General features: G+C 40.9%; 1 protein-coding gene and 1 long non-coding RNA gene across 2 annotated transcripts in view; one reads left to right on the forward strand and one right to left on the reverse strand.

The window, feature by feature from the left end:
• The window catches only part of MYO10 (myosin X), a 267,365-nt gene extending 260,489 nt beyond the window's left edge, over nt 1-6,876 (forward strand). The window contains exons 38-41 of the mRNA XM_084618423.1: nt 606-726; nt 4,049-4,501; nt 4,939-5,130; nt 5,480-6,876. Of these exons, the coding sequence (XP_084474549.1) occupies nt 606-726; nt 4,049-4,501; nt 4,939-5,130; nt 5,480-5,590 (877 nt within the window). The 3' untranslated portion in view covers nt 5,591-6,876. The remainder of the gene's footprint in view (nt 1-605; nt 727-4,048; nt 4,502-4,938; nt 5,131-5,479) is intronic.
• An 837-nt stretch (nt 6,877-7,713) lies between these two features.
• The window catches only part of LOC311515412, a 49,363-nt gene continuing 43,031 nt past the window's right edge, over nt 7,714-14,045 (reverse strand). Inside the window, exon 3 of the long non-coding RNA XR_014710129.1 lies at nt 7,714-9,814. This is a non-coding gene — a long non-coding RNA (uncharacterized lncRNA). The remainder of the gene's footprint in view (nt 9,815-14,045) is intronic.

Genomic DNA, 14,045 nt, shown 5'->3' on the forward strand with positions numbered 1-14,045 from the left:
GCATATGTACATGGCATGATGCTTCAGACACTAGTGCTCCAAACTATTCCTACTGCCAATGATCGCAATGGTGGGAGATTTTAGGAAAATATCCCTAGTGTAATTCAATGCTTAAATCCATATTTCTCTCCTTTTCTCTCATCTAAGGCTACTGTGCTCCGTGTTCAAAAATATTTGTAGCACCTCCTGCAGAGATTCCCTACCTTTTCAGTTGTCATTAGCCAATTAGACTTTCTGATATCATTGGTGCTTTTGTCTCATTACACATTGTTCAAAATTTTGTTCATTGGATTATTGATGGTTTGTGGTGGAAACAGTTGCCTCAAATCAGAAGCAACATTTGTAATAGTCTTTTTGTAACCGATTTACAGTCATGAGCAAAGTCATCCTTTAAAGCAAATTCAAAATACTGGACCAAATTCTTGATCTGTTACTCTGGTGTAACTCTAGAATAACTCCACCAATGTCAACAAAATTACTCCAGGTTTACACTGAATATAACGCAGAGTAGAATTTCATTGCTGTCTTGTGTGGAATCCTCAATGTTTTGTCAATTTAGAAGATAGTTCTGGTCACTGATGTCTCTTCCAAACTTCTGTTTCTAGGCTTGCTGCCGCTTCAGAAGCTGGGGACATGCCATGGAAGTTCTACTTCAAACTTTACTGCTTCCTGGACACAGAAAATGTGCCAAAAGACAGTGTGGAATTCGCATTTATGTTTGAGCAGGTAAAGAATGGGGGAAAGGAGATTTATTTTCTTTTGGAGGGACGAGGAGGACAGGAGATCAAGGCAACAGAAACAAATGCTTAACATGCCAGATGGGAAAGGACTATGCATTCCCAGAGATGATTGCTCAGAACAGGAGGCTTTCCACATTAAGTTTTAGGGCTAAATTCAGAGATGAGTCTAAGATAATGTGTAAACTGCACTGTTTCCCCCACCCACCCTTTGCTTGTACACTGCAGCAGTTTAGACTACTTTGCCCACTCCTAGTCTCTCACTGGTACCATTACGTTACCTACACCCTCCCTTACACATAACATTTGAATTTGGTTCACTGCATGTAAAATAGCATTATTTACACACCTAGAGTTCAGAAGAGAAGGATATAATAGGAAAAGCGATTGGCAAGAGCTATAAACATACTGGTCAAAATAATCTCTTTGTCCTTGCTATAAATGTAAGTCTTCCAGCTTCTCAGTATGCAAGTCACTCTAGTTTAGACACCTTTGGATTCCCTTAGTCTACACTTATTTTGTACATTTAATCTGAAGAAATAATAAATATTTGAATCAAGTCCTCAGATGGTGTAAACTGGGTAGCTCCATTTACTTCACTGGAGCTACACTACTTTACACCAGCTGAGGACCACCTGGGTCTTCATGATCACTTACAACCCCTTATGCTTCACCTCTGAATTTTGCCCCAAGTTTTATGACCTTTTTTCTTCCTAAACCCCCTTATTGTTCAGTCGAAATCATAACGCAATCCCCCAGGGATGGGAACCTGGATGTGCATCCATATATGCTCTTAAGTAGGAACAAGAAATAGAAAAGGTAAATAGAAAAGGGAACAATGAGTTTCCACAGAAATACATAAGGGTTGGCTTTGGGTTTTTTTGTTTGTTTTTTTTAAACACCAAGACTTATACTGGCAACTGAAGACAGCTAATAGCTCTTCAATTTTTCAGCAGTAGATTAGAGTTTAATAAGCTTGGTAATAGGCAGTCTGGCTCCCCCAGTACCCATCAGATCACTGTGATAAGTAATGAATGTGCTGTACTCACCCTACAATGGGGTTTATTATTGCAAAAGGACAAAACTGGTAATAAACGAAATGGGTTTGTGGGTGTAAATTAATCTTAAAATAAATATTGACAGGAAACAGTTTGTTTTTTTTTATAACAAGCCCTCTATTATGCCAGCAAAGATTCTCACTCTTGGGATTTATTATTGCAGAATGTTTTAGCTGTTGATTCATTTTGTGCCACATTGTGAAGGTCTAAGGAAAGCCCTTCAGTAAGCTGTCATCTTCTCTGTCTAGTGACCACTTTAAAATGTCCCTAGGGCTTCCCGTATAAGTATATTTGGTTTGACCTTTTGTTTCTTCCGTTGACCTAGCACGGTTTACAGTAGCTAGGTCAACTTAACTTTTTAGTTAAGACCTGGCTTAAGTAGCCACATTATAGACACAGTCCTTCTGGTCTACCTGGGGGGGCTCCCTTCAGAGCTCCTTAATTACTACTCCTTGTTTAAGAGTAACAGACGTGTTAGTCTGTATTCGCAAAAAGAAAAGGAGTACTTGTGGCACCTTAGAGACTAACCAATTTATTTGAGCATAAGCTTTCGTGAGCATAAGCTTTCGTTGCATCCGATGAAGTGAGCTATAGCTCACGAAAGCTTATGCTCAAGTAAATTGGTTAGTCTCTAAGGTGCCACAAGTCCTCCTTTTCTTTTTACTCCTTGTTTACTCCACTGTCAGCACAGATCTCTGACGCTGAACCGGCTACCACTGCAGTACTCAAAGCCCCTGCCAGTCTAGAGAGAGATTATTAGGCATTGAACAGTCAAGCAGTTTGTTTATATGAAACTTGAACAGAATCATTAAGAAAATCCTTTAGATAATATAACCTAGAAGAGCTGTGGAGCACTGAAGTGCTGTCTTCTGAAAATCACATTGTGGTAGTGATCTGAACTGCAGACAGGTGCTTGCAGAGTTTGCAATTAAAATGAGTGCAATTATATGAAGGCAATTTCCTCAGAGAATCTGTCTCTTCACTTTCTTATGGCAACTATGAGCACACCATGGTCACTCAAGCACTCTGTGTATATTGATAGGAACAACAGTAATCCAGCTAGACAGCATAGAGCATTCAATCTTGAAAATGAATTTTATGGATATATCTTAAGGATGTGATTGTGATGTGGGTTCAGCCATGCTGCTCCCATTTTTATCCACTGCACAGGTTTGCTGCCAAGTAATTGGTATTATTTTATCAGTTAAAAATCAGTGTCTCCAGTTTTGAATTTTTGTGTCTCTAAACCTATGAACGGTTTTAACATCTAAAGTTAACCCTTACACTGAAGACAGTTTGACACTAAGGTGCTCCTTCACTACTTAACTCTGCTGCACACGTGCACACACACAGCCTCAATCCAACTATCCATCTCTTTCCTTCCGCTCTTTTCCCCCAGTACACCTGGTTAGACAATCATGTTTTTCTCCCTCCCCTCCATGGAAAATTTGACACCCCCCCAAAAACAAACAAAAAAAACCCCCACAAACACTTATCAAAAATTTTCCACAGAAAAAATTGACTTTTCGGAGGGGCGGGGGGGGGACTGAAAACTTTTGGCTGAAAATTTCAATTCAGAAACGCGCAGTGAGTTGTAGTTTGGCTTCCTCTTGCCCTTGCTCCTTTATGGGCTGGACTACATCTCTCACAATGCACCATGATCTCTCTTTTTGATGAGTTAGTACAGTGCATCATCATCATGGAAGATCTAGTCCAGCTGGGCAGCCCGACACATAGAGGGGAACCGGGACATGAGTCACTTGAACGATGACTCCCATAAGGCACCATAGCAGCATTTCCAAACTGAAAGTTTCTGATTTGTTGATGGTCAACATTTTCCACAAAAAGCAGACACTTGTCACAAATTTCATTTTGTCAAAAAAAAGTTTTCTTGTCAAACCAGCTGATGGAAATTTTTCAACAAGCCCTGTAATCCAGACTAGTTTCTTCTCCCCAATTTCTGCCTCTGCTACTGCTGCCTGGTTCCCTCTCTGACCCCACTATATTCCCCACTGACCCCTTGCTGTTCTTGGCTTGATAATCCAATTAAGAAGGCACATTGAGATACTTCCCACTCACGATTCCTGACCTACCCTGCCTCTCTTGTCTGCTAGAGACAGTCTCTCAAATCCCCACACTAGCTGTCTATACCTACTCCTAGGAAAAAGCCAGTTTGCAAATATTATCTAGTTTCCAAAGAGTTGAGTCCTACTATCCGTGCGTAAAGCTAGCGTTCTTCTTACTTCCCATTAGGCTCATGAGGCAGTGATTAAAGGACACTACCCTGCTCCTGAAGAAACCCTCCAGGTCCTTGCTGCCTTGCGACTCCAATATCTACAAGGAGACTACAGTCTGCATACCACCATGCCAGAAATAGAAGAAGTCTATCCCTTACAAAGACTGAAGTCTCGTATTACACAGTCTACTAAAATGTTTACCCCAGCAGACAGGATTGAGAGGAAGCGAGCCAGCTTTCTTGAAGGAACGCTGAGGAGGAGTTTCCGCAGTGGCTCCATCAGCAAACAGAAGATGGAGGAGGAGCAGATGTTGGATATGTGGATCAAAGAGGAAGTCTCAGCTGCAAGGACTAGTGTTATCGACAAGTGGAAAAAACTTCAGGGAATGAACCAGGAACAGGCTATGGCCAAGTACATGTATTTGATTAAGGAGTGGCCTGGCTATGGGTCAACGCTCTTTGATGTGGAGGTGAGCAAGACATACTAAGCATTGTCAGTAACCCATTGGTGAGTTGCTACTATTCTAGACAATGAGCTCGATACCGAAGTGTCCTCTCTGAACGTAACAATATATTATTTCAATGAATATTGCTATCTTTCTCTTGGAGGAGAGAAGGCTGGCATATGGAGTATTTAGTTAAAAGGCACTCTAGTTATAATATAATGCCCAATGTAGACATTTATATTTGTCTATTAATGAACCATAATATTTTTCTACAAGATCAAATAACTGCCTCCCATAAAAAAATTGGCAGGAGGGAGAATAGAAAATATCGTACAGAATGTTGTATTACCTTTATTTGAACTTTGATTTAGGGTGCACAGAAGACGACCTCAGCACTAAGTGGTGGTGTTTTTTTTCCCCAAGTTTTCCTGAATGTTCATTTATACTCTTTCCTTCACTAGTGTAAAGAAGGGGGTTTCCCACAAGAACTCTGGTTGGGAGTCAGTGCTGATGCAGTTTCTGTCTACAAGCGTGGAGAAGGCAGGCCTTTAGAAGTGTTCCAATATGAACATATTTTGTCCTTTGGGGCACCACTTGCCAACACCTACAAGATTGTGGTGGATGAGAGAGAACTGCTTTTTGAGACCAGTAAGGTAAGTAAAGAGCAAGAGGAATTTTTAATATGCTCTTCTTGTTAATTTCATCTCTTATTAACTAGCACTCTTTTTCAAGGTAATACTTTTAGCTTAGTTTTTAAAGGTTTAAATATAATTTTGTAGATTTTGCATCTAAAACATACTGATTTTTAACAATAGTCAAAGTAGAGTAGAGGCAAAACAGAAATAGGGTAGAAACTACTAAGTTTCTAAGTATTTGTGTTAACTAACAGTAAGGGGTTTTTTGTAAGTGGTTAGATAATGGAAGTCATACCACTATTTTATGTGGTGAGATGCATTATTATATCACATTAAAAGGTTTGAGTTATTTTTACTCTTTTGGCAGGTGGTTGACATCGCAAAACTGATGAAAGCTTATATCAGTATGATTGTGAAAAAACGTTTCAGCACCTCTCGATCAGTGAGTAGCCATGGGAGTCAAAGCAGCTCCAGGTGAAAACAGAACCAGTCTCACTGTGCCATTACTCTCAAAAGATATCACTGCTGGCCTGAAAATACTGATCAAATTTGTCAACAAGCTACCCAAGAAACAGAATTTTGGGGGAATCGTCAATCAAAGTTTTTTTTTCAGGTGGCCTCTGTAAAATATCAACTTAAATAGCCAAACGTTTTTAGTATATGACTAACATTCTTCAAAATTTCCAAAGCTTTTTTACCTTTAGTTGACATACTGTATGCCTTAATACAAGCAGTAAGAAGTGCCTTAAGACATTAAAACCATCTTGCATATACATAAATTGTGGTGTTGAGCGGGATGTGCTTTTTCCCCCTGTTCAGAATACTAAGAAAAGATGGAAGAGGAGGAGTTAATTCATCCATAATGCACTAACCTACTGGCCTGATCCATGTGTGGGGGAGAAAGTATTTTTGTCGGAATGCTGCTGGCAGCCTTCCTTATGGACTTAGTTAACAGTGTGTTTTGTTTTCATGGATGCATGCTTCTGTGTGCATGCATATGACCTATGTAGATTCTAATTTTATTCCATATTTCACAAGCATTTAAAGCAAAGGGAATAATGATGTGCAATGATGTAAACAGTCTTTCTGTAAATTATAATAGTCCAGAGAGTTATAGTTGTTTCAATTTTACAGTTACTTTTATAAGCCAGTTTTATTAACAAATCAAAATCTGGGACTTTCATATCTTTTTGATTTACTATTACAAATGTATTTTACCACATATGTAGCAAGTCTGCATTCTGTATGTGCTGTATTATAAATAGATATGTAGCTGAGCAACTATTTATAAACTGCTCTAATAAGGAAATGCAGTTACAATATTCTTTAATTTGTTTCAATTTAAAATTTTAAATATTAAACTTTTCTTTTAAAGATGCTATTCTTATAAAACTCTGATTGGATGCTCCAAAATAAACCAATCAGAAAAGGTCAGAACCCTTCAAAGTAGAAATTAAACAGGAGAAAAATTATATATAGTTAAACTATTGTATTGTTATAAATGCCTCTCAATATTTTACCCTGCTGCCTAATGATGGTTCTTGACAAAGCACCTGTAAATAAGTCAGTGCTATCAGCCACTAGTAAAGCTGATTTGGGACTTTTATTTTTGTATGGAAAAGTTGTAATATAAAGGTAAAACTTGAATTGATAATGTCTTTTGTCCATAGCAATAAATATATAAACATGTACTAGCCCTTATTGACGACCTCAGCCTTTAAGAAATATTGATTATTTGCTCAAAGAAAGTCCAGCAATAAAAGATCCTAGTTAACATACTTATTTCCCATTTATATTGAATCTGGTTTCTAGAAAAACACTAGTAGTCTTCCAACTTTTTTGGCACAAGAATATGAATACACTTCAAACTGGAGTTGCTTTTACATTTGTGATGGTATTTGTGTTTTACATCGAGTAAAGAAAAGTATAGCAATATATAAATGCTTCTAATATATCCAGCTTCCAAAAGCCCAAACTACCTGCTTGGTAATAAGCTTCATGAATAACAAAAATTGGTATTCTACAAACAATCCACAAATAGCTAAAGATATGGGTGCAGCCTGGGGAAATGTGGGAGGAATCAGGGAAATGCTAAAGCGTGAGAATTGTTGAGTTCTTCCTGTACAATGTAAAATCTCTCTGGAAACAATGCAGTTAAACATAAGAACTTTCACTTGTGCTGCCCTAGCAATCAATAACTTAGTCAGCAACCAGACATACCCTAGGGGTGAACAGCATACATTACAGCAACTTTGAGCATACACAAGCATGACAAATGTATGACCAAGAGAGGTCTTCATCACAAGCTGCAAGGGGCTTGAAAAAAAGCTTGCCACAAACAGTAGCCCCTCATACCTGCTGCAGAGAAAATGTAGCTACTTATAGGGCCCTATGAAATCCATTTTATTATTGTGGATTTTCTGGTTTTGTTTTTTCCATTAAAAAAATTCCATCTTTATGGTTTGTTAATCAAAATTGTTTGATACATTAACAATTAAGTAGCCTTACTATAAATGCATAAAAATGTTCAGAATTGGACTGCAATGGGAAAAACTAAATTGAAGGGTTTATTTTTGTAAAATCAAACAAAATATCCTGCAGATATACAGTACAAGGCAAAGGTAACACATTTTAAATCACTTTTTAAAGTAGCATTTGGTAATATGACCAAAGTGACATTGCTGAACAGTAACACGAGAAGGCCCCAGAAGTAAGAGTCTCTTACAGTATCAATTTAACTGAATTCATATTTGAATAATTAACAAAATTAAAAATGCACTAAACATAAAATAATCCATCCTTGCAGCAGACACATTGTTGCCATTTTAAATTAAACTCAGTACTTTGAAGGAATGCTTATATTAATTTCAGATTTGATTAAATAATTTCAACCTATTAAATCAACAGTTTATTGCTGAGTAGAATTACAAATTGATAAACAGTCATTATTTTAGACATCTTCCTTGTGGTAATTTATGGCTAGCCTTTTAGTGTTTTTCTCAGAAAGCGATTCCCTCTTCTCTGTAAGTAGATTTTTTATATTAAAGCTTCTCTTTGTGTCTACAGAGCTTACAGGGAAGAAGATGTAAGATAGGACAACCTCTGCTCCTTTAGGCATTCGTCTCTTCATATCACACACATACACGTTCTGGTTTTATGGGTGTATGTGTGTCTTTGAGGTGTGAGACACTGATACCACATAAAGGAGCGTGAAGAGGTTCTTTCAGATGAACCTGTGCTCCCTTGAGCACTGAATACTTTCAATGACATTGCGCCCTGAGGGAATGTCAGCTTCTCCCTTACCGTGATGCCAATGTCCCAGAGGAGCACCTCACCTCCACTGCAACTCCTGGCATGAAACTGACACAGCAAAGAAACTGAATTCTCAGAAGCTGCCCTTAAATCCCAGATGCTAGCCTCTCTCCCCTAACCCCTGCACTCCCGGATGGCCCTAGCCCCCTGCACCTTCTCCCCATACCCTCTGGTCTCTTACCTCCAGTGGCTGCAGCTGCAGGTAGAGCAGCCCTCCCTGCCCAGTTGCCAGTGTGAGCTTAATGCCAAGCAGAGCCTGAATTCCATGTCATTGTTTTGATTCTGTGACTTCGTCAGTGTTCTCATTAACAGGGATTTCATAGCGTCCTATATTTAGTGCTACACAGCTTTCCAGAGGTGCTACCCTCACTCCCTGAGATTTTTTTACATCAGTTTCTCAGAGAATCCACAGCACAGCATGTAGCAAACTTACTGTGCTTATGAGTGGCTGATCTCTTCACACATATCTGATCATTCCATTCCTTTTCCCCTCCTGACCAAAAGAGGAGCATATCCTAAAGGAGATTTCCTGTAGCGTAACAACATAAGGCGATGGGGGTGAGAGGAACAACACATGGCAGCAAGAACATTAAATTGCAATATACATATACTTTAGGTGCATTGTAAGGTATAAGACGAAAAATCAGAAGTCCGGTTGTTAGATTGTCCACATGTATTCCACTTCCGGTGCGTATGTGCCCTACCCTGTGAGACTGGAATCATTCTGAATAGCAGTGTCGGTTGGGCCACAGTTGGGCCATCCAAAGCAGAGGGAAAAAAGGGTAGGGCAGCTTCAACTGCTCTCCCATTCCTTCTTGCTGCCCATGACTGCAAGGTGGAACACTGGCAGTGTCTGCATTTCAACATACTGTGCAACTTTATTCTTCCAGTTGTTAGTTCTAATTTGTTGTTGTTTTCAGCCCATTGGCAATAAAATAAAATCTTAGATTGATAACGGAGGTCTTCAAATCCTTGTGCTGCCTCTGTGCACCAACCACAACACCCCTTGAACGTGGTGGAGTCATACTCCCCAGGATTCAAGATCTGCCCCTCTTGTGAGGGAGACACAATGATGGACACACAAAGTGCCGTCTCCGTCTGGGGTAAGTGCCTTGATCACACAAGTGTTCTACATGCTGCACCTTTTCTAAAAGGGCCCCAGACCAGAGTCTCATTTGAAACTCTTCCTCCCTGAGAGCTCCATGAGGGCTTCCTCAGCACTGGAGGCAGAGACAACTCCATGACTGGACCAGGCTACTTTTCAAAGCACTAGGTAAGTCAATAGTTCACCCAAGTCCAGAGCTCATCCAGCACTGAAGTCCCACTCCTCAGCCACAGAGTTGGCCAGAGCCTCCCTCGTGTCTTCAGTTCAGTTCTCGGAAGACAGAGGCTGCAAGAAATAGCGATCCCATGGTGACCAGAGACCCAGATCTCACCAAGCAGGTCTAGCACAGGTGACACATTAAGGCGAACACCAGGGCTCACTGAGGCCTCAGTGCTGAGTGGTCACTACAAGACCTCTGCATAATAACTGTATGCCCTTAATGAGTCCGCTCTCAGCAACTGCAGACTGACTCTCATAAACAGACTAGGGAATGGTGACCTAGATTAAATTTCTATAATAAGGATACACAACTTGTTAAACTGTACTCAGAGTAGTTATCAATGGTTCACTGTCAAACTGGGAGGACATATCTAGTGGGATCTTGCAGGGGGACTGTCCTGGGTCCAGTATTAGTCAATGTTTTTATTAATGACTTAGCTAACAGAATGGAGAGTATGCTTATAAAAGCTGTGGATGACACCAGGTTGGGACAGGTTGCAAGCAGCTTGGAGGACAGGATTAGAACTGAAAATTACCTTGACAAATTTTGAAATCAACAAGATAAAATTCAGTAAACGTAAGTGCAAAGTTCTACATTTAGGAAGGAAAAACTAAATGCACGATTACAAAATGGAGATAATTGGATAGGCAGTAAAACTGCTGAAAAGGCTCTGGGGGTTATAGTAGATCACAAATTGAATATAAGACAACTGTGTAGTGCAGTTGCAAAAAACACTAATCATTATATGGTGTATTAGCAAAAAAGTTTTATATGTAAGACAGAGGATTAGCTGTCCTGCTCTGCTCAGTACTGGTGCAGCCTCAGCTGGAGTACTGTGTCCAATTCTTGGTGCCATGCTTTTGGAAAAATGTGAACAAACTGGAGAATGTCCAGAGGAGAACAAAAATGATAAGTTTAGAAAACTTGATATATGAGGAAAGTTTACAAAATCCTGAGCATGTCTAGTCTTGAGAAAAGATGACTGAAAGGGGACCCGATAACATATTTGATAACTATTAAAGACTATTAAAGATAGGACAGTGATCAATTGTTGTCCATGACCACTGAAGGTAGGACAAGACGTAATGAGCTCAATGTGTAGCAAGGGAAATCTTGTTAAGATATTGGAAAAAACTTCCTAACTATAAAGGGTACTTAAGCACTGGAATAGGTTTCTAAAGTTGTGGAATCCCCATCATGAGAGGGTTTTAAGAACAGTTTGAACAAAACCGCCTGGCAGGGATGGTCCAGGTATACTGGGTCCTACCACAGCACAGGAGAATTGACTAGCTTACCTCTCAAGGTCCCTTCCAGTACTACATTTCTATGAAGCACTCAGTACTGACACTTCTGGTACCAAGGACCTCACCACTGGAGTCCGAGCTGAACGAGTATTGTGCCCCACCCCTGAGTGAAGATTTTAGGATTGAGGGTCAACCCTCAGAAGGAGCCAATCCTAGCACCAAATGCACTGACAAAATATATGAGTTCTCTACACACACTAATAGTGACTATGCTTCCTGAGATCTTGGCACCACAGCCTCTATTTATGGCACCCACCCAATTCACAGTACTAGAAGACCTATTGGTAACCTCCCCCCCCCCCCCCCGAGAAAACAATCTGAACCTCAACCATACCAGAGGCAGACAGTAGTCCTCTTACTTTTATGGTGAGTAAAGATCATTCAAACCTCTAAGGAAGGGTCATAGGTTTCAGAAGAGGAACCCTCTGCTGCTGCTTTTTCTGTTGCACATGCGCCACCTTACTCCTGCCATCAAGTTTGATGGTGCGGTCAGGATCCATTCCTCCTCCCCATTTGGGAGCCATTTACCGTTTTTTTTTTTAAGGGACAGATGGGTGCAGATTACCTCAGACCATTGGGTCCTGGAGATGATAGACAAGGTACTCATTTCCAAATCCCCAAATCCTTCCTATCTTTTCTCCCCATCCCCACTGGGGGACTCCTCTCATGAGTTATTGCTCAGGAAGGAAGTGGACTCCCTTCTGCAACTCGGAGCAGTGGAAAAAGTATCCAAAGAATTCCAGGACAAGGGGTTCTACTGTTACTATTTCCTGGTTCCAAATAAATATAGGGGATAGCACCCCATCCAAGATCTTCAATAGCTCAACAGGTTTATCTGTTGGTTTAAGTTCAGAATGAACACTGGATCCTTACGACAAATACTTTCATATTGCAAATTTACCCAGACCACAGGAAATACCTCATTACCAATACAGAGTGCTCCCCTTCAGCCTCTCCACACCTTTGAGAATCTTTACCAAGTGTCTGATGATCATGCCTGCATATTTGAGAAGACAAGGAATCTAGATTCACTCTTTCCTTTACGATTGTCTGATCTGAAGTCAATCACTGTAGCCAATGAACAATTCTTTCCAATTAATCTTACATAAGAACATGTTCCATCTAACCCAGTATCCTGTCTCTTGACAGTGGGCACTGCCAGGTGCTTCAGTGGGAATGAACAGAGGAAAAGGTTACTCACCCTGTGCAGTAACTCTAGTTCTTCAAGATGATTGTCCCTATGGATACTTCACTTTAGGTGAATCTGTGTCCCTGTGCCTGCGATTGGAGAATTTCAAATGCAGTGCCTAACTGGGTCGCACATGTGCTGTCCCCATCTTGCGCCACCTCTGGTGGTTACATAGCGCTATGCAATCAATCCCCCGCTCCGTTCCTTCTCTACCACAGTGTCTTTAGCGTGAAAACTCTGAAGGGGGGGGGGAGAAAGGAGAGTAGTGGAGCGCCCACAGGGACAACCATATCTAAGAACCTCAGTTGCCAGTGTAGACATAGCCTAAGTGTTGATCCATCCTTATAAATAAAGACAGCCTGAAGGCAACCTCAAAGCATGCACAGTGGACATTAAAACCTGGAAACCTGTTGCACTGGACAGACCCAGATGGAGAGGTCTGTGCCAGGAGGCCACGTCCACTTTTGAGAAGTGGCATGTGAGGTCTCTGCAGGAGAAGAGAGCATGTCATAAGACTAATGCCTCAAACCCTCATTGCAACAATGGTTACACTTCCAGACATGCAACCATATTTGCAAATCCAGGGTCAGACTCACTTTCCAAGTAAGAAGCCATAAAAACAAAAACTCACAACTCAAGTCAACACTAGCTGAACATTCATCTGTCAAAGTGACAGGAGAATCCAGAATGCCAAACAATGCCACCTTGTCAAGCAGCTCCTTTGAAGTCACCGCTGCTGAGAGAAATGGAGGCCTTTTCAGAAATGTCATTTGCACAAAAACAAACCAAAACCCACGCCAAACAAAACACCCACAACACCAACAAGCCATATGACTTTTAAAATGCAGAATGTGGTCCATTGTCTAAAAGACCTGAAACCTAACTGCGGTCATAAAACCAGTGATCTTGAATACCAGCACTTTTTATAAGACAAGGGGGAGGTGCAAGTGCTCAGCCCTGCTAAAAATCAGATGTTTTAATATGGAATTAGGAGGCACACATTAAACAACAATTTTTGAAAAATGTCAACCTTTGTGCTGAACAGGCTTTACAAGCCAGCATTACATGGAATTTCTTGCTAGTTCTGTAAATCAGAGGTTCTCAACCAGGGGGAATGCGTACCCCCAGTGGTATGCAGAGATCTTCCAGGGGGTACATCAACTCATCTAGATATTTGTATAGTTTTACAACAGGCTACATAAAAAACACTAGAGAAGTCAGTACAAACTAAAATTTCATACAATGACTTGTTTATACTGTTCTACTCAAACGTCAGTACAATATTTACATTCCAATTAACTTATTTTTATAATTATATGGTAAAAATGAGAAAGTAAGCAATTTTTCAGTAATAGAGTGCTGTGACACTTTTATATTTTTTATGTCTGATTTTGTAAGCAAGCATAGGCGCCAACTTCCCCTCCCAGGGTGCTTGACCCCTTGCGCCACCCCGCCCCTGCCCTGCCTCTTTACCACCACCTGCCCGGAGCACGCCGCATCCCCACTCCTCCCCCTCCCTCCCAGAAAGTCCTAAGCACCACCAAACAGGTATTAGGAGGCGGGCAGGAAGCTCTTGGAGAGGGAGGTGGGTGAATGTGGCACTCTCAGGGGAGGAGGAGGTGAGGAGGGGATGGGGGCAGGGGGAGCTTGGCTGCTGGTGGGTGCAGAGCACCTGCTAACTTTTCCCTGTGGGTGCTCCAGCCCCGCAGCACCCACTGAGTAGGTGCCTATATAAGCAAGTAGTTTTTAAGTGAGGTAAAACTCGGGGGTACACAAGAAAAATCAGACTCCTGAAAGGGGTAC

The sequence above is a fragment of the Lepidochelys olivacea genome (assembly GCF_965140295.1).
Source record: "Lepidochelys olivacea isolate rLepOli2 genome assembly, chromosome: 2".
Lineage (NCBI taxonomy): Eukaryota > Metazoa > Chordata > Testudines > Cheloniidae > Lepidochelys > Lepidochelys olivacea.